At 34.6% G+C, this 21172-nt stretch overlaps 2 protein-coding genes across 7 annotated transcripts in view; one reads left to right on the forward strand and one right to left on the reverse strand.

The window, feature by feature from the left end:
* Positions 1-11635, forward strand: part of LOC128866821 (protein NDRG3) — a 117411-nt gene extending 105776 nt beyond the window's left edge. For all 6 annotated transcript variants that reach the window (XM_054107813.1, XM_054107814.1, XM_054107815.1 and 3 more), the window contains one exon: positions 4899-11635. In XM_054107813.1, the coding sequence (XP_053963788.1) occupies positions 4899-5365 (467 nt within the window). In that variant the 3' untranslated portion in view covers positions 5366-11635. The remainder of the gene's footprint in view (positions 1-4898) is intronic.
* Positions 11636-18703: 7068 nt separating this feature from the next.
* Positions 18704-19655, reverse strand: LOC128866037 (serine-aspartate repeat-containing protein I-like). The gene has a single exon (XM_054106502.1). It carries the CDS (start codon positions 19587-19589, stop codon positions 18879-18881), a length of 711 nt encoding a protein of 236 aa, XP_053962477.1. The 5' UTR covers positions 19590-19655; the 3' UTR covers positions 18704-18878.
* Positions 19656-21172: the final 1517 nt, after the last annotated feature.

Genomic DNA, 21172 nt, shown 5'->3' on the forward strand with positions numbered 1-21172 from the left:
ATTAGTTTTACGTTATCATCGTACATACAGTGGGATCAGATTTTGTTTTCAAAACACTGGAAATATACAAAAAAATTATTTTTCCGACCAAAAAAAAAAAAACTGTTACCTCCACAACGAATAGATTTTTTCAGAAAATTAAGTTTTTTTTTTCTATTTTACTAAGAAAAATTTAGTTTTACAATCATTATACATATTAGTTACATTCAGTGTTGTCAGATTTTGTTTTTAAAGTACTGTAAATTTCCAAAAAAAAAAAATGTTTTTTCGATCAAAAACTGTCATCTCTAAAACGAAGAAATATTTTCAGAAAATTAGGGTTTTCTAAATTTAATTAGCAACATACAGTGTTGCCAGATATTGATTTCAAAAAACTGAAAATTTCTAACAAAATGTTTTTACGACCAAAAAAAAAAAAGGTTACCTCCAAAAGGAAAATATTTTTTTTAGAAAATTAAGGTTTTTTAAATTTTGGTAAACATAAACAGAACTCCATTTATTTATAGTTTAAAGGGTCTTTCAAAAGTGACGCCTAGATGTCATTAGTGCATAACTCCTAATAATTCCTGTCAAGTAGACAGATGTACGATTTTACACGATAGAACAGCGCGTTAAAATTATTGAAACCTATTATGAAAACGTCAACGAAAAATAATTGACGCTAAAATATTTGCAACGAAAGCAAGAAGCAGACCTAGATCAAGCTGGATACACGAACTAGATGACGACATGAAGAAAGTCAAGGTCACTAACTGAAAGCAATCAGCCAATCATCGGGTCAAATGGAGGCATTTTGTATACCAGACCAAAGCTCACACTGAGATGTAGCGCCAACTGATGATGATGATGATGATTATGAAAATGGCCTATCTCTACGCACAGCAAATTCGTGTTTTTTCCGTGAAAATAATCATTCGATTGAGTCCACAATTTAAAGGATTGTGAAACTTCCGAGAATAAAAAAAGGACTGGCACACCAAAAACTGAACGCAAAGTGTTGCTGAACAACCTTCAGTCACACACATCGATATCTCGACGTTCTCAACAATTAGGATGTTACCTGTAGACGTGTCCATAGTGAACATTTAAAAGATGTAATTTTTCATATGTAATTCTTAAGAGCCCTATTTTGAATAAAAAAATGAGACCTGAAAGAATCTAAATTTTGACATATTTTAGTTTAAAACAACGCCTTTAAACGTTTTTTGAAAGACCCTTTATATACTTAACTAAACTAAACCATTTGAAATTTGTTTTAATGAAATTCAGTTTCATTATTTTTTGTAATTTGCTTTGTTCATTTTCAATAAAATGCATAGACTGGACTAGACCGTAAATTTTAGGACAATCCCCAGCAATTTTCTAAGAGCTCGTTGTTATTAAAGTACCTGGTATTTCTAATTCAAAGTGCTGGTATTCCTAATTTATTGTTTTTTAGTGCACATTGATTTGAATTCTTTATTATAATCCAAAAAAAAAAACTTTTTAATTTATTCGTGTAAATCTGAGGTAATGTAAGGAGCACTGCAAGCTTGTCTAAGAAATGTAATTTAGAGTTAACACTGTGAGTCTAGCAACCTTGCCTCACAAATGCCTCAGAGAGCACCTTGCTTGAGTCTCTATTACTAAGATACACCAATTTCAATCTATGCGACGCAAAAATGTGAGTTAAGAAAATATTTTGTGGCATTCTTTGTTCCTGATCTTGGTTTGCAAAATATTTTATATCGCGAAGTCAAATGGGTTTGTCTCTACCCACCGAAGGGGCCACCATGTGGCTTCCTCACTCAAATACTTCCATACGCTGCTGAATGATGAAATTACATTAAGCGAGATATGGATTCAACGTTTTACGTGACGGAAAAACTATACCCGTTTGAAATGGATTAAAATCGTTAAAATTCCTTTCGATGAATAAACAAACTTTTATTAAGTCTCCGATGAATTAAAATGTACGGCACACCCATTTTGTCCACGGTTATTCAAATAGCGGCGAGGCTGAAGTTGAGGAGTGCTTGAAGTAGCGTCTGCAATAGACTGTCGTCAGCAACCAGCGAGTACTAAAAACTAACCGTAATGCTCGTTAGGGAGGAATGATGCCTGAGAGTCCAAAAAATCAGTCTCAACGGGGACTTACAATGATGCATACCGTTTCCAGTTTTCTTCTTCCTATTATATATCCGTGGATTTTTGACTATACAACTTACGTGACTTTCACAGCTTTTGCTTCACAGTCAATGAATTCTGATGTACCATCGATAAATGTGGTTTTTTATTCAACTTTTATTCAGCTGAATACTTAAGCATCGGCTTGCAGATATTATTTTATTAAATTTTCAAGAAAAACAAGCAATTTATTGCGATATAGAAAAAATGTTAAGTATTTTATTAAAAGTATACAGATTAGGGAGGAAGTTAGTTGTAGTGTCATACCCGTTGTGGGCAATTTTACTGGTTTTGAGTTCGAGAAATGAAAATTTATAGCACAGACAAGAAATTTTAAGGAAAATACTTCAACGGAAGTGCTTTTAAATTTAGAGCCAATTTACACGATGACTTTCATCCTGGGTGGAAAGCGATGCGTGTCGAACTTGGTGGCAAAAGCTGTAGCGTAGTCAACGGGGTAGGCATGGATGCACGGTCAGCGAAATCGAGGGGGTTTTTGACATTTCGCTTTCATCGTGTTCCCATTTTCGTATTTTTATTCAAGTGGACGAAAGAAAATGGTCCGTTAAACGTCAATAACACGCAAGGAAAGCCGCAAACAAAAAGTCATCGTGTAAATATACGAAGATTTTCGAAGACTTCTTTAAAAGAGAATGGGCAGAAAACCCAGGGTGAAAAGTCGTCGTGTAAATGTGCTCTTATACTGACTCAGAGTAAACTGAATTACGGGTTTCACTAGAAAGCGTCTAAAAGGGAGTATATGTATTCCCAATCCGCAATCGACACACCAAAAATTATTTTCAACTTTTTTTCAATTTAATTCCAATTTGAATCAGGCTGCAATGCAAGAAAGGGTCGCGAATTGGTCTTTCTCAGTTTTAGCTTAAATTTTGATGTAACTGGAAAACAGCAAAAATACGCGCAATGTACGTCGGTCGCTGCTGCAGTGAAATAAGTTGCTTTACAGAAAGAAACAAATACATTTTAAGAAATGAGTTTAGGAGAGCCATCACACAGCTTTGAAGCGAAGGAAGACTACACTACTTGTCAGTCAGATCGAAAAAGTGGAAGAGGCTTGCGTGCCTGGGAAGCCATGCGAGAACAAAACAATGGCAAGATTTCGCTACCAAAGTATTACTGATCTTCAGCGCATTTTGGGAAAGAACAAATAAATTCCAAAGGAGCAAAGCTTGTTCCAAAGCTTTGTATATCTAAGTAACAAATGCTAAGTATTTTTAGAACTTAAATTTTCAAATTAAAAACATAAAATTATATTAGTAAATGCAAAACACTCGCGTAAATTAATTTCTCTAGATTTTTTTAGCATTACTTAGTAAAAATAAATACGCAATCACAGCTGCTTACATAACTTTATGCACTCTAGAATTTATATTATTTAATACAACAAAAAAATGAAGATTTACAACAAATTTTTGTGCTATGCTTTGTGAGATATATAAATATACCTGCTTATAAATATATACATACCAGAAATATGACAAATGAATAAATTTATGAAAAAATAAAAATAAAACGAACTTCATATTAAATTTAAAATGGACCAATTAATTTCTTTTAATTATTTACCGGACAACTAATTATAAATAATTCATTCATTAAAGCATAGGCATTAATAATTAAATTAAGTTAAGCTCTAGCTCGGCTCTATGATTAATTAAAAAAGTAATAATAAAAAATTAAATTTTTTTTTGGAAATACCCAAAAATATCTAAAATCTAGGCTAACGCTGCTGAGAAAAATATATAATAATATAAGACATTGAAAACCACCACAAACGAATCAAATAAAGGATTCGAGGGAGTACCAGATTATTTAGAATTATGAGAAATTTCATTGAAAAATTTTGAAATAACTTTAAAACATTGTAAATTTGTATATAGTGATATTGTAACAAGGTATTATTTGCATATTTTTTTGGAAGTAAATAACAGGCAACAAATTCGAAAATTGAAGTAGTAAAACTCGGAGAGATTCCAAACACCTGTGCGTGGTAATTTTTAACCAAAGAAATAAAATTCACATAGGCGTATGTGTGGTAGGGTGCGTGCATCAATGTGTGTGTGAGTGTGTGTATAAGAGCTGTGCTGGCTGCTTTTCACTTGGTTGAGTGTGCCATCCAACATTCACTCTTGCTTGCCAAGCGCATTTCAAATCACTCACCAACACCAACACTAATACCAATAACAATGTCGGCAACGATCCCGATTCGGGCGTGCCTCCAAGCCTTCAAATCTTGTGTTGGCCATATTTATATATATAACTTTGTACACAGACTTTTTGCTTTGAAAATATTTTTGAATTCCGCGCATCAACTCATGCCACTCAGCTGCACTTACATAAATACATACATAGTTACATGTATAGAGAATTACAGCATACAGACATGTGTATAAAAACTGCGTTCCCGCATACTCATACCACCACTCGCCCACCCACAGCACACACTCACACACACACAGCGCTAGGATTTTATACTCAAACAATTTCTAGAACAAAAAAAGATAGAACTTTCTGTTCCTCCTTTTCTATCTATCGAATTTCACTTGCTGAAAAAAAAACAATATTTCGCTAAATAACATAAGCAAACTTCCCACTCCCTCTGTGTCCCCCCTTCTTTAATGTGCTGCGCCGCAATCGCTATCCACTGTGACACTGGAATACAACGTTCAACTGTTCAACAAACAATGCCTCCAACACCACTGTTACTACAGCCACGCCCCTCTCCACACCAGCCACCTCACCATGTGGCACCAAATATCAAACCTACTCGTCCATCTTTTTTGCCAACTTCAAGGAGCAGCTGGAGAAAGAGCGTCGCGAGCAACAGGCTGATGAGCAACAACAACAGCAAAAACAGCTGCAGCGTCAACGAAAGCAGCAGAAAAAACTGCGTAGCAATGTGCGCCTCTGCCGCGAGACTGCCATCAACAACAATAATAACTCGAGCGGTGGTGGTTATTCCTCCAGCAGCGGTGATGCCTCCGGCGGCGACTCCGATGGCAATGGCAACCAATCGATTGAACGCGAACGTCACTTGCCCGCCTTCGAAGTGGACAATGATTTGGACGATTTAGATTTCGATGCGGAACCGGAGGTGAGTGTGAATGGTACATCGTATACGAGTGCGCAAAAGATGCGCATCACTGAGAATCCACTGCCGGAGACCGTGAGCTGTTAGATGCTGAGCGTGCACCCAAACGGGAGGTAGAAAGTAGGAGTGTGAGAAATATTATGTATAACATAATTGGCATATAAGATATCATGGAGTTTGAAGAAGCGGTCGATCATTGATCAGGTTTTTATTGAAAGTGAGAGACCTTCTTTCTAGTCATAATTGAAAAATGTTCGATTGTCATTGCGCTCAGAAACCTACTGTAGTACCAAATTGAATAGAAATTAAAATATATATATACATATTTACATACATAAAAAGCCAACATCACGCGCGCATTAGCCACCAAAAGCTGCTGGAGCTGAGCAATAAATTAAATGTAATAAATCATTAAAGCTAAACGCCACTGCTGCAGCCGAAACCGCCCAAAGAATGCAAAATAAGTAGACACAGATAGATTAAGAAAAAATGCAATGGTTATGGTTTGACGTTATTTTATTACAGGAAAAGCTGCTGAAATTATGAAAGTAATTCGCAGCAAAATTTTTTCTACACTTTTCGGCATGAAAATTTCAATGCGGTGCAGGCTTATAAAAACCTTAAAAAACTTTTTTTTAATTAAAAGAAGTAGCATTTAAAATCTATAATTTATATCGGAAAATATTTAGAAAAAAATATGTATGTATAAGACAGTGGTGAATATAAAAATGTCAACACCTTTAGTGGATGTTTTTTGGATCTTCTTGAATTAATGTTTTTTGTTTTGTTTTTCTTGTCAGTAGAGACTTTTTCAGTTGAAACTAGTTACTTGAAGGCAACGGTGAATGATTTCTAAAGACATTTTTTTGCCACTAAGCACTTTCGGAAGGTTAAAAGTGGACTAGAATGTGACGACTACTCGAGTAAGATTTTATTGTGCTTATTGTCCATTTTTGCTCCTTTTTCTGTTCATTAAGAGTGCGTTCAATATCTTTAAAATACGAATGATGATGCTGCAGTCGACTTCTATAAAAATGAATTTCCTTTTTTAAATAGCTATCACACATTTCCAAAATAATGGAGCGATTCAGTATTCTTTTATCTTTATAATTGTTTTATTCAAAGTTTTCTGTAAAAATTAAAAAAAAAGGCATTAGAAAATAATATCTTAAGGCCTCTGAACTATTTTAATAAAATTTGATAGATGAAATTTTCTTGAGAATTTCTAAAGCGTTTTTATATGAACTTGTTGCTTTTCTTGAAAAGTGTGGATTAATCCTAATAAAGGAATTAAAAAATATCGTCGGCATTGCATGGTGTGAAAATAACCTTCATATATTTTTTCATTCACATGAGTTTCTGCACCAAAAAAAATTTGTAAAACAGAATTGAGAAATAACGGTATGAGTATTATTTCAACCGCTAAAGTATGTAGCTAAAAATGAATTCGAAAAAAATTATAAAATTTTGTAGTTTTCAATTCAAAAGTTTGCAAACTAATGAATATAGCTAGCAATTGTACGCATAAAGAAGTCATCATATCGTCTGCGAAAATTTAATAGAAATGCATATAATTTTTCACCGAAAAAGGGTATTGTAGTTGCATTGCAATCCCAGTTAAATAACGTTCGTGGAGCATTCAAAAATAACTTTCCAATATTTTATAAAGTTTAGGACTAAGAAATAAATTTTGATTTAATAACAGCGCTTCATTGCTGATCTACATGGCGTATACGCAAAGCAAGCATTTAACACAGAAACACGCGAAGTTGGAGAATGACTTTGGTATGCAAATATGTAAAGAATATGACTATGTTGAGTTCTAAAATAACATATGCAGGTTTTCTTGGATTTCACTAAGCTACAAAATACTTAATATACAAAATAATTATTTTGAAAACTACTCCATTTCGGGTAAATCAAGATGATTTTATGCGAGTAATAAATATATGTACATATAGGCATTAGGGTGCATCACTCTCCACACAAAAGAAAAAAATAAGTTCAGTACTATTTTCCCCATCGAAAGAATAAAAATAAAAATATTTTGGCGGAAGTCCTAAAATATAATATTGTATTGTAGATCAATACTTTCGGTGGAAAACGAAATTTTTTTAGTGAGGCACCCTAAAATACATACACATGCCCCACAAAGTCTGCATTCACCCTACAATAACTTTTTAGTGAAAGAAACACACAACCCGATTTTATCATTTTTATAAATTTGTGTATATTTATATGTTTATTATATGTTTAAGTTTCAAAAACAAAAATAAATTTCAAGATTCCTCACATAAGTTTTTAGATAACGGTGAATAATGGCTGTAACAAGTAAATAAAGCGACCATAAAGTCTGCGTTCAGTCTTAAAGTCTAATACAAAAAGATGATATGCTATATGCAAAAATTAAATCTAATATTTTGTTGGATATCTACGTTGCTTCAGGACTTCACTCAGCCTATTTGGCATTGAACTTACTATTTTCTCTGTTTCCTCTGTTGTTATCTTCCTCCATTCTGCCTGCATGACATTCCGTCTTGCTGACGAATTCTTTTTTCCAATAGATCCCACAGATGCTCGATGGGGTTAAGATCTGGGGACTATGGCGGTGTCTTAAGCTGTTTTGGGGCGTTGTACAAATGCCAAAGCTTAACGATCTCGGCTGTGTGCTTCGGGTCGTTATCTTGTTGAAACCAAAATGTTCTTGATAAGCCGCCCTTGGCTTTAAATTCCCTTTTAGTATGTTCAAGTGTCCCCATTTATCCATCGTCGAATCAATAAATTCTAGTTGACCTACCCCATTTGCCGCCATGTAGCCCCAAACCATAACCCCGCCACCTCCGTGCTTAACCGTGCCAACAAGATTTTGCTTTTCAAGAGCAGTTCCAGGTTTTCGCCAAACAATTTGATGGCCTTTTATTCAGAATATACAAAATTTACTTTCGTCTGAAAATTTTACTTTTTTCCAGAACTCGGGCGGCTTATTTATGTACTCATTAGCAAACTGAATGCGTTTACGTCTGTTCACAAGAGAAATGAAAGGCTTTCTTCGGGCTACTATACGATGGTGTCTAGCTTGACGTAGAACTTTTCTGGCAGTTTCGGCGCAAATACTTTTTTTAAATGTTTGATTTATGTTTTCACATAATTTTGAGGATGTAATCCGCGGGTTAACTTTTGCCAAGTTGATTACAGAACGCTCTTCTCGGGTCGATAATTTTTTCGGACGCCCTGACCTGGGCTTAGATGTAAAAATTCCAGTTTGCCGAAAATTTGTTACAACTCGCTGAATAGAGGAATACGTTCTCCCAATAGATTTTCGAATATTTCGGAAACTTTTTTCGTCTTTCCACATTTTTATAATTATTTTCCTCTCAGAAACGCTTATTTCTTTTCCCTTTCCTTCCATGTTCTTTAATTATCTCCAGTTATAAATAAAATGTTCAACTAAGCTTTGTTAACATTCAGTCGAAGTAATGCGCAATCAAAAATTAATATAAACAAGGAAAAATATCTTAAAATTAAACGGTATCATTAAAATAAACCGACTGAACGCAGACTGTTTGGTGCCACATTTACATGCTGCTGAAATTATTTTCCCGTTATCTAAAAGGTGATGTTTTTTTTTGCCCTTAAAAGCTGGGAATGTAGTGAATAAACAAATTGTAAAGATTTCAATTTAATCATAATATTTTATTTTGTTTTTAATCAATTTAGGAAGGCTATTCGAGTGAACGCAGACTTTGTGGGGCATGTGTATATTTGCTTTACAAATTTCATAATTGCTGAAACTTTTCAAGCAAAAAGATTTACTTGTGCACTCTAGAGCTCTGGTAGTGTGAAGCACATCTCGATTCAAAACCGAATATCATGAAGTGCAAAAAATTTGAAAAATTATTAGTACCCAAAATAGGAAAACTTGATTTAAATATTATATATACGTATGTATGTGTGTACTGAAACATTCTGCGACTAAATACATTTGTCATTAATAAGAGTAAAATTACAAAGTCAAACAATATACCCACGATTAGTTTTGCTTTATTTAGAGTTTCACTTTGTGCCTGAAATGTTTTGATGATTAATTGTATTGTAATAAAAAATAAATAAATAATTTAACTTAAATTTAAAAATAAATGGAAAAAGCAAAACCAGGAAAGCCGAACAAAATGCAGGGATTGATTAAAATCAATAATAACTGTTACAGTTATTTGGGTTAGGTATATGTATGTCAGTAGCTTACACAAGGACGGTGAGATTATGAATGAAATGGCAGGAAAAAAATTAAGTAAAATAAAATAAAGTATTTAAAACGAGCTTTCTTGTTGCAAGCGATTTTTGCTTATTATTGAATTTAGCTAAGCGATTGATTATTTAAGCCAAACACAAAGAATTGCAATTGTGAACTCACAAACACAAAAGCACAGGTATATTGAATCGTATATGAAGAGAAGAAGATTTAATGAATACTTAAAATACAAAAGTAAATCTCTAATTTTGAAAATAAAGTAGTTAAATATCTAGAACTTGGCGAAAGCTTGAAAAATAAAGCTTCACAAAAGGCAGTAGGCGGCGAAAATTACTAAATAATAAAAAAAAATTATAATAATACCAACATAAATAGTAATATAATAAAAAATAATAAATAGTAAAACAAAAAAAATATTTGAGTAAAATAAACACAACCAAGTTTTCGAAGTAGCAGAAAACTTTATTCAAAATCAAAACTATACAAATTATCCTATTGAAATAATTTTAATTACTTTATGTGCTAGTAAAACAAATTGAGTCAAGTCTTAGAAATGATGTGAACTAGTTCTGAACTACCCTAATGTTTATAAAATTTTCGCGCCAGCTACAAGGTAGCGCATAGTATTTTGGTTTAGAAAGGAAATCATCCTTGCATATCAAAACAAAGACAAAAAAAAAATTAAATAAGAATTAAAAATGAAGAAAATTAATAAGTCCACTGTCTGAAGAACTGAAAGCGGCTAAAAGCTTTCGGAACGTGAGTAAATTCTTTTGGGTAACGCGAAGTAGACTCATGCACTTTGATTGGATACGATTTAGAACTAATCGTAGGAGTACGTGCGTCTAGCGCTTTGGGGCTGTGAGCCCTTGAGTGTGCAGAGAGTAAGAGATCTAGCGAAACGCAATCACATTCAGCCGATTAGTTAGAGAGGTCGCGATAGCAACACGAATATATTCCGGTGGACCGCATAACACATCAAGAGGGAGAGGAAGAAGAGGCAGAGAAGAATAAAGTAAAGAAGAAAAAGGGAGAGAAGAAGAAGAGAAAGAAGAAAAAGGGAGAGAAGAAGAAGAAGGGAGAGAAAAAGAAGAGAAAGAAGAAGAAGAAAATAAATACCTTAGGAAAAAGGCTAAGAGAGATGTTAAACAACCCTATGGAGCGGGGCAACGCTAGACAAAGTGCTCACAGGCGATGTAACCGAAAAAGGTCTAAACAATTTTAAACCTTTAAACGAATAAGCGCAATGTAAGCTGATCGGTTACTGCAACTGCGAAGTCGTGGCCTTATGAAGCTATTACCATTGGACACCAGAAATATCAATGAAAGCAAACACTTTCCAATTACCTCCCTTAGTTTGAAAGCTTGCTTTGAGCGGATTTTTGTGTAAATTTTGATGACCTAAAACAAAAATCTGAGAAGGATATACAGCAATTAAAATTATTTTTTCAACGATACTCGTACATCATACCTTGGAATCGAGTAATAAATAAAAGAGTTATAAAGAAATTTCGGTTCGGCAGTTTTTGAAACTCTCCAAGGACTAAAATCCTCTCAAAGTAAGCTTTCAAACTAGGGGAGATAATTTCAAACTTATATTTGCGACTCAGTTTGGTGCACCTGCTTCTCGAGTGCTGTGTGATTGCGAAAAGAGAGAAACATCTATGATAAAAGAGAAGACATGTACGCTCAGTATTGCCGAAATCCGTTCCTATGCACGTTCCGATCACTTTTTAGTGCCGCACAGTGGTTTTACTTATCTTACATAACAACAAATTTATTTAAATAATAGAAAAAAGAACTAAAAGAATTAATAAATAAAAGAATAAAAATATTGTTGACCCTTGAATGTTGGAACTATTTTATCTAACAAAACTAAAAAACAGAAAACGCAAAACGTATCAAAACTATAAAACATAACATAAATGTGTTTCCAAACGAAAAACAAAAAACTCTTTAGCAAATAAAAACCAAGAAATTGAAAGGAAAAATATATGAAACTTGTAATGGTTGAATGACTTTATTAGCAATGCAATCAAATGGCAAGGCACCTGCTTAATGTTGATATCATTATGAGAAAAAAATAATAAACAATAATAACAAAATTACGTAAAAACAAAATTAAAAGAAATATTGAGTGATTAAATTTATCTGAAATTGAAATAAAACTGAAGAGAAAATACAGAAATATATAGTAAAACAAAGCTTGCCTGCAAATTAAAAAAAAACCTCAAAGTATTCAGTGAGAGAGAGAGATAAAAGAAAAGTAAACAAAAACAAAAATTACAACAAATTATGCATTTGCAAAATACTCGTACATACATACTTTGTGCAGTAACAAATAGAAATAGCTGCACTTACAGCATTCACATATTAACACATGCCCACATACATATATACATATACAAACATACACGAATATACAAGTAATACATTAACAATAGCGAAAATGGAATAAAAATTGCTTTTATAAAGAAAAGTTGGTGATTTCAATTCGTGAAGGAGGTGAGTAATGAGAACAGCAATAAAATAAAATAATTTTTTTTATGTCGCGACATTCGGGTTATGTGCTCATTTGGTATAAAAAATGAGGGCTCAGGGTGAGTATAGCAAAATACGCTCCGAGTTCTTAGCCTACTAATAATTCCAGCTGGCATTTAGTCAAGGTGGCGCAAATTAACCACCCTATCCGAAGATTTATAATTCTTGCAAATTGCGTCGTACGTCAAACATATTTGACATTTGTGGACTAGCTGCAGTATACAAACAGATAAGTAGTAGAGCATGTAAAGATCCAATTAAGATTTCACCCAATATCATAATTTTTAGCTAGTGAAAAAGTTGTGCAAAAACAAAATTGGTTGATTAATTTTGCGTCATTTTGTAGATGGGTGCACTTATGACGTTACAGATTTTTCGCTTAACCGGCATGAAGGTCACATCTCGCATGACATAGGTATACTTATTTGTCGAGTCCTAAAGGGAAACAGTTCGTTAAACTGAACATTCAAAAAGAAGAAGGCAAGTATAAAAGAAAAAGAATAAATCAAAAATTTTTAGTTGAAACTAGTTTTTTATTCAATATAATTTCCAACAACTTCAATACTCTTAATCCAATAATGCGCCAATAGTTTTATACCATCTCTGTGATGATTATCTAGAAGCTCTACAGGACACTATGTTCCCAGTGATCGGCGCGGTAGCAATAAACCATCATCATCATCATCTGTAGAAATCTGTTCAGCAGCTTTTTATTGAATTGTTAAGGGGACAGATACCTGTAAACGGCCATATTTTCCCTGATTTTCATTAAAATTATTTAAAATGAAGAAGCCAATATATTTTTTTCAAAATTGGCATGCAATTTATTTATACATTAAAATAATAAATTTTTTTTTTTATTTTAATCATCTAAAATGGCGGATGTACACTCAATTCTTCCAGGAAGGTCGCAGCGGGGAATCTCAATCGGCGGGCATTGTAGCATCGGGGTCCGTGACCTGAATACCAAAAACCATAAACGTTTTTGTTTATTAATGTCATAATTTCTATATGAATTGAAAAAAAAAAATGGAAAGAAAATTGCGGAATAAAATGTTAAAAAAAAAATGAATTTCCAGGCGAATTTTCCTACTATTTTTGTTTGGAAAAATTATTTTTTTTGGAAAATTTTCATAAACTTGTAAATTCACATTGAAAGTATTGTAATATCATAAAGAAGATGTGTTCAAAGTTTCAGAGAGATCGGTCTATAACTTTTAGAGTTATCGAGTACGCCAATTTGAAAAAATAGTTTTGAGAAAAACGCGATTTTGAATACATGAAAATTCCTCTCCCAGCGCTCGAACACAAAGAATAGAGTTGTCACGGTTGACGATCTATAATATAAGAAATACTTAAATTTTTTGCCATATTCTTAAAGGATTATATGAGCATTTTATAAAAAAAAATTTTTTGTATCGAAATTTTACAGGTATCTGTCCCCTTAACGAATGCGGAGTTCACTTTCGGAACAACTTTCCCATATGCAATCATTCTTGTAAAATATGGAGCACTCAACCATCTGAAGCATTTGGAACACCGTCTTAAATGCTTTGAAAATTGGTTTATTAGTAGGCTTGAATATATATTAATAAGAAGTAAACTGAAAAAAAATTAATAATTTGATATTTATTCAATGTGGAAATTTCACGTGTTTTTAATATTAAAAAAATATATATTTAATTTTTTCGAATAAAATACTATATTAAACTATATACTAGCTGTACCCGGAGCGCGTTGCTACTCCAACAACTAAAATAAATTTAAGAAAAATAACTTTAAAGAAAAATCAGTACACAAATATTCAAATCATTCCAAACCATTTTATTGATTTTGTTTATTTCGAAAAAATTGGTTGAACGGGGCAGAAGTTGGTTCTCTGCAGCGCCAACTGGTGGCGAGTGGCAGCAATGAGCATATTATATAAACCTTCTCCGTGGAAAAATAATTATACAGGGCGATTTTTTAAACAGTTGGTTTAAACAGATGACGCACGTTTCATATTTTGTTTCACTGTCAACATCTTCAGTTTGGTCTATAATTTAACCATAAATCGTCTTACAAACGAACAACGCGTGCAAATCATTGAATTTTATTATAAAAATGCGTGTTCTGTTAAGAAAGTTTAAAGTCGAAAAATTGTGTTCAGCGACGAAGCTCTTTTTTGGATCAATGGGTACGTAAATAAGCAGAATTGTCAAATTTGGAGTGAAGATCAGCAATTCTTCCGCCAGAGCTACCAATGTATCCAGAAAAGGTCACAGTTTGGTCCGGTTTATCGGCTGGAGGTATCATTGGACCGTACTTCTTCAAAGATGCTACGAATCGTAACGTCACTGTCAATGGTGAGCGCTACCGTGAAATGATATCCAATTTTTTTTTTTTGCCCAAAATGCAAGAGCTTGACTTGCATGACATGTGGTTTCAGCAAGGCGTAACAATGGACTTGAGTATACGCGTACACAAGCTAGCGTTTCGGGACAGCATTATTTTGAACTGATTTTTCAAAAAAACAAACAAAATTTTTACCAAGAAATAAAAATTCAAATTAAAAAGTAGAAATATCATAAACTCGCTCAAAGGTTTAAAGTGTCGTTCAACTTTTTGGATGCCCACTCTGTGGCGCATATTCAATGATGGCGCGGCCACTTTTATACTCTAAAATGCAACGATGCACAGTTGGTTCCTGCCTCACTTTCACAATTTCTCACCCTTTTGAACTAATCCATAGAAGTGTTCAGCCAAGGAAATAATTCATCAGCAGAATAAAAAGATAGATGTATCTACCATCGTTTACTATTTATTGAGATCATTTCATATATTTTCTTTAGCGTTGAAAAGCGAGCCCGATATATTAAAGAGACTAAAATGTTGGAATCATTTTTCTTTACATGGTTCCAGAAAAGAGGCCTAAAGTGCGTTGATACTCGATGGGCAGTAGTAATAAGCCAGAAACCGACTCAGAGTGCCATTTAAAATAAATAATATTGCTAGCGGCTCTATAAGACCCTCAAGAGTGGAAGGTTTAACAAGCCTTAAACGCCAAATGTAAGGTGGAAATTACTTATAGTTATGGATAATCCTATTGGAAACCATTGACTATTGTAAGGTGCGAAGTTATATCCATAATCCCATCAAACAAATTAAACTTATTGTAAAACCTCTTTCAAGTAGTAATTGCTGGGCAATGGACAGGAGAATTATAGCTCAGATGACATGTAACTCATCGAATGTCTTTCTACCATAAGAGAATACCTGAAACTATAAACCATTGCCCATGTATGGGACAATATTAGGACGCACAATACAAAGTAGCAGCGACGTGCAAGGTGGGCTATATAACACATCAGTCAATAAGTCCCGGATAAGAATATAACATTTTTTTCAAAAATTCTTCTTTATTCATCAATGTACTCCCCTTTGGCGATGATACAATCATTCCAACGAGTTTGTAGTTTGCCTAGTTTTGTAGAACATTTATCTATGGCCTCAAAATACGCTTCAGTTTTAGCGATAACTTCCTTATTTGATTGAAATTTCATTCCCTTGAGTATTTTTTTGAGGTCTGAAAACAGCCAGTAGTCACTGGGGGCCAGGTCTGGACTATACAGTGAGTGGGGAAGAAATTCGAAACCTAATTCGTTCTATTGAATCATCGTTTTCATCGATTTGTGACTCGGTGCATTGTCTTGGTGAAAGAGGATTTTTTTCTTCTTCATATGGGACCGTTTTTCTGCGATTTTCACCTTCGATTGTTCCAATAATTCACAGTAATAATCAAAATTAATTGTTTCGCCTTTTAATGAAAATTCGCATGGTATCCCAAAATACCGACGCCATAGCCTTTCCAGCTGACTGTTGCGTCTTTGGTCGCTTTGGACGGCTTTCACCGGGTCCAGTCCACTCAGATGACTGCAGTTTCGACTCTCGTGTGCAGTGGTGGATCCCTGTTTCATCCATTATCACATACCGTTGAAAAAACTCAGACTTATCCCGCTTAATAATGCCCAAACAGCGATTTTAATCTTCAATTCTTTATTGTTTTTGTTCCGACGTGAGCAAACGCGGCACCCATTTCGACAACACCTTTTCCATACCGAAATGTTCGTGCAAAACAGTGAACGCACTGCCTTTTGATATCTTCAGGATTTCAGCTACCTCTTGCAACTTCACTTTGCCCATGATCATTTTTAGGGGTTTTCATTATTTTCTGAAGTAACTGCCTCATTTGGACGTCCTGGTCGTTCAGCATAACATCATTTGATGGTTGTTTCCGATGGAGAAGAGTCCGGATAACGTTTATCGAGCCATTGCTTTGTTTCAACGGTATTTTTTTTTCATAAGGAAACAATGATAAACCAACACACAAAATTACTTTGAATTCATTGTTTTTAAAAATAGCAAAAGCGGCGTCACTTAAAACACTGTAACTTGGTAAATAATGAACCGAATGTCTTGAAATTTGGACAGTAATAACAGCAATAACAAAATCTATATGGTATTAGTGGCGCCATCTAGAGGTCAGGCCCGGGACTTATTGACCGATGTGTTATGTTTTAAAACTTGAACTACCTGATGTGTTCCCAAAACCCAGTGTTATCGATTTCCTCTCGAACAACGTTGGGAAATATTACAAAACCAAAAACTGCAAGAAAATAACTTTCTAAATTCGGTAGAAGAGAAACGCCTTCCGTTCAATTTGTGAAATGTATGGGCATGCAACTGGCTCTCTATTGGATATAACAACACGTTCCCGTGCTCGTACAATGCGCACTTTAAGAAGTTACTTATAAGACTCTTGTCATAAGGTCTTAATTTGCATCTACCTATGTAATAGTCTGTAAGCCTCTTATTTGTTGATTAAATAAATACAAAAAAAAAATCAATCACATAGTAAGCTTTTCGTCGTTCTCAGGGGTTGATCATTTCATATAGACCTTTGCTGTGCTGAAAAATTTAGCTCATCGTATCAGCTACTGCATGGCCAGCCGTGGAACTCATTTTAATGTAATGTTGTTTCCTTTTTTAATGCTAGTAAAGTGATGCTAAGTGATTTTACCAGAGAAGGCGAACACACTAGCAGGTATTACCTTAATTCGCTGTGGATGGGGTTTTATAAAGTTGACAGCTTATCATTCTATCGTATGTGATCTTCTCGAACACTTCAAGAGTGGTGGGCATCCGATGAGAAGGTGTTGTTTTCATCGCGTAGTTCTCTGTATCACACATTTGGGCAGATAAGGTGAGTTACTTATAAATCGTGTTTATTCTTGGGCTATAAATTAGACCGCACAACCTTACCAGCAAAAAAAAAAAGTTTGTCGTACACCCCAGAGTCTGAAGTAATTTAACAAGATCCGACTGTAAATGCCAAAGATATGACAAAACATGTAAAGCAAAAAAAAGAACCTGAATTGCCTTCGAATCGAAAATTTTCTTACCAAATTTATAATTTTTGACGAGCTTTACTAACATTAGAGCGGAACATTAGGATGGTAGGAACTGAGATCTATCGGATAAGTATTAGAGCGGGGTACGTGAGCCAAAATGTTAAACAAAAATATATTTTCGGGACAAAAATATCGATATATCACATTATATGACTTGAGTATAAATGCTGAAGAAGAATTTTTTTTCCGAAATTCCCATTCGAAAATGCTTCAGGCCCAGGTATGTATGGCTTTTTTCCGGTAATATTTACTATACACACTGGGAACGCTGTATTATAAATTTTCTGCATTACAGATAGCAGTAATCAGTAAAATTTTACTGATAACGAAATTTAATTTGCATTACTAGTAAACTTTTAAAGATCTCTGAAAAAATTCCCAGTAAAAATACTGATAATATAATTTGATTTGCATTATCAGTAAAGTAATTCAGAATAAAAAGTTCAGTTCTTGAAGCTTTCAAAGAGAAAGCTGCACGCGTTCTGCAGGTTCTAATGAAATCAGACTTTCAGCACTGTTTTGAAGGATGGAAGATCCTCATAGCGGGTCTTACAGATAAAGAAGGATCATATAAGTATATTGAAAGTGGCAATAAGTAGGCTAGCTTAGGTTAGGTAACGGTGGTTGCAACTCTCCATGAGAATGTAGAAGGACCCATTAAAAATCACAATAAAAGATTTTACAGCAACAGTTTCGTTATTTAACAGCCAAACCTCGTGTATACAACATCATTTTTAAACAACTTTCTACAAGCTGGCGTTGGGGGAAAAAACTGAAATCGCTCTCGACTGATTCAGCGTATATCAACCACCATTGAATGTGGGTGGCAATTGCCTCATCCAATACCGATACATCTTCATTCTCGTTATGCCAAATCAAGTATAGTCCTCAGCATATCTCACATATTTCCGATGCGGTTGCAATCATTCATACGATACGGTTCACAGTACCGTTAAAATGTACAAATTTTCTTTTATCATATTTTTGGTCGAATGTATTTAGAACCAACTATTTGATCTCAATTATGGTATTTAATAGACGAACCCCACAAGTAGCCGCTAGTAAATTTTATTACATACATCGCAAGGTGATTGCCTGAACCTACTGATTAAATTTGAATTTTCTAATTTTTTACTATGTATTCCTGAAAATTTATTTAGCTTTTATTGCACAAAAACAATTATGTCAATATTTAAATTCTTTATTTCAAAATTACTACACAATTTCTTAAAATTCTCAATTTTTCAACATTTCGATTTCCAGGGGAAAGAAATGGAATATAGAACATAAGGTGAATAAATAAGAGATTTTGCGATTATGCAGTTATTTCGACTTGCTGACTGAGCTAAAACGTTTAGGCTTATACAGCCTGTGCTGGTTCATCAGCCTGAGCTGGCTCCTCAGCCTGTGCGGGCTCTTCAGCCTGTGCGGGCTCATCAGCATTTGCAGGTTCATCAGCTTGTGCTGGTTCATCAGCCTGAGCTGGCTCCTCAGCCTTGGCAGGTTCTTCAGGCTGTGCAGGTTCTTCAGCCTGTGCGGGTTCATCAGCCTGTGCGGGCTCATCAGCCTGTGCGGGTTCTTCAGCCTTTGCAGGTTCATCAGCTTGTGCTGGCTCATCAGCCTGTGCGGGTTCTTCAGCCTTTGCAGGTTCATCAGCTTGTGCTGGCTCATCAGCTTGGGCTGGCTCTTCAGCCTGTGCGGGCTCATCAGCTTGGGCTGGCTCATCAGCTTGTGCTGGCTCATCAGCTTGGGCTGGCTTATCAGCCTGTGCGGGCTCATCAGCTGTTGGTGGTTTTGGTTTCTGACCATGATGTCCATGTTTCTGGTTCTGCTCTTCCTGCAATTTGATGATCAATTTGGCAAGAGCTTCGGCAACTTCCTCAGGCACTGTAATATGTGCCGAGGCATTCATTTGCGCATCAATGGTAATTGGCGGCAATTTCTTTTGTCCATTCTTTTGGGGCTGTGCCTCAATACTCTCCAGCGACTCAGCAGATAGCGGCAATGCTACGGCTGATTGCACCAACAAATAGGCACAAAGCACAGCGGCAAAGGTGAAAGTGGCTTTCATTTTGATAGCTTTTTAGTATTCAAAGAACTTTGTGCTTGCTCAAAAATCGTTTGACTGTTCAATTGTTGATTGGGCCCCATTATATATACCTATCCATCGGAGTTGGTTATACTGGATTTTATCAATAAAAATTAAATTTACCTAAGTAGCTGCACTTGCTGCAGCTGAGTTAATTGAAAGTTGAGTGTTTATGATGCAAGCAAATGGTGGGGCAGGGGATGTTCACCTATGTATAAGAAGTGTTGAATTGCTTTTGTATTTGCTCATAAGTGACTCTCAAAAATGTATTGGTCTTATGTTTGCTTTGGTACGAGTGTGTAATTTTTTTTGAGTTATAAGTTTTGTTTTTACAGAACTTGAGGTGTTTACTGATAGTAGGTGAAATGAAACCGCGTAAAATATTACAATCATTTCAGTTCCTTATTGATTGATAAAATAAATGCTCCCTTGAGTGTTTAAATGCATTTTAGAGCTGGAATAGATAATGAATTCAAAATTATTCAGCTCCCTACTAATAACATTACGTTCAAATTCTAATCAAAAATTCGTTTAAAAACACTTACGAATTTTATTCATTGATAGTTTTCAACTATTGCATAAGACTACACAGGAAAAACATACTTGTATTGCAAATTAAAGATAAAGGGGTAGTAACTCGAGTTTATTGTTATTATTATTTAACAAAAATGCAATTTTTTATCTCTCAAATAGAGGATCGTACAGTAAAACATGGATTTTTTTTCAGAAAAAATTGTGTCGATGCCTCAAATACCTTCGAAGGAAATGGAAATATGTGCCAAGTTTCATGACTGTCCATAAGTAATCGCAACAAGCGTAAAACAGAACCGAAATCGCATACAATAAAATATTCAAAATGAGGATAAACTATGCAAAAGTGGTTTCTCAACACGAACAAACGTTTATAATTAGGAAAGAGGTTGCCTTCTAGTCCAGCTTTTCCGAAGACTCTACTGGTCCAGAGGATCGGATTTTTTTCACGGTGTGTTAAATATTAACATTTTGGGCGAAAGCGACACTTCTTTATTGAAAACATCGGTTATGAACGACTTCTATTCAAATTCCTGCCCTCACACTTTTACTGAAAAATTTAACGATAATTTTTTTCATAGTTTTTAATCCTCTACCTCGGCGTTCAAAAGCCATTTAGAGGGTTCAAATATTCAACGAACATTTAAGCAGACACTTTTATGAGGTGTCACTTGTATGCAAAGTTCAAGCTAATCTTTACATATTTGAAATAGATGATTGGCATTGGCGAGGCTCGATTTGTATACAACACAATTTTTAGACCACCTGTACTGCACAGGCCACAAAACGATTAATGTTAAGTTTATAAAGAAGGTTTACTTATAGAATTTCAAAATAGTTTCAGAATAGTTATATCGCCTTCGATGTGTAGATGAATTTTCTTCTCGGCATAAAGTTCCATAGACACCCTACTGCTTTTATACTTTCTTTGATTTCTGTTTAAATCATCGCTTCTTGTTGCCATCTCACACAGCAGGGAGGTAATCATGAAATAATTCAAGGTGTTGGAGTCCAGGAAGAAGGTTGTAAACATT

This window comes from Anastrepha ludens, chromosome 6 (genome assembly GCF_028408465.1).
Source record: "Anastrepha ludens isolate Willacy chromosome 6, idAnaLude1.1, whole genome shotgun sequence".
In the NCBI taxonomy this organism is placed as follows: Eukaryota; Metazoa; Arthropoda; class Insecta; order Diptera; family Tephritidae; genus Anastrepha; species Anastrepha ludens.

What these genes read in the sequence shown, in the direction of transcription:
- LOC128866037 (XM_054106502.1), bottom strand. Translation starts at nt 19,589, where the DNA reads ATGAAAGCCACTTTCACCTTTGCCGCTGTGCTTTGTGCCTATTTGTTG.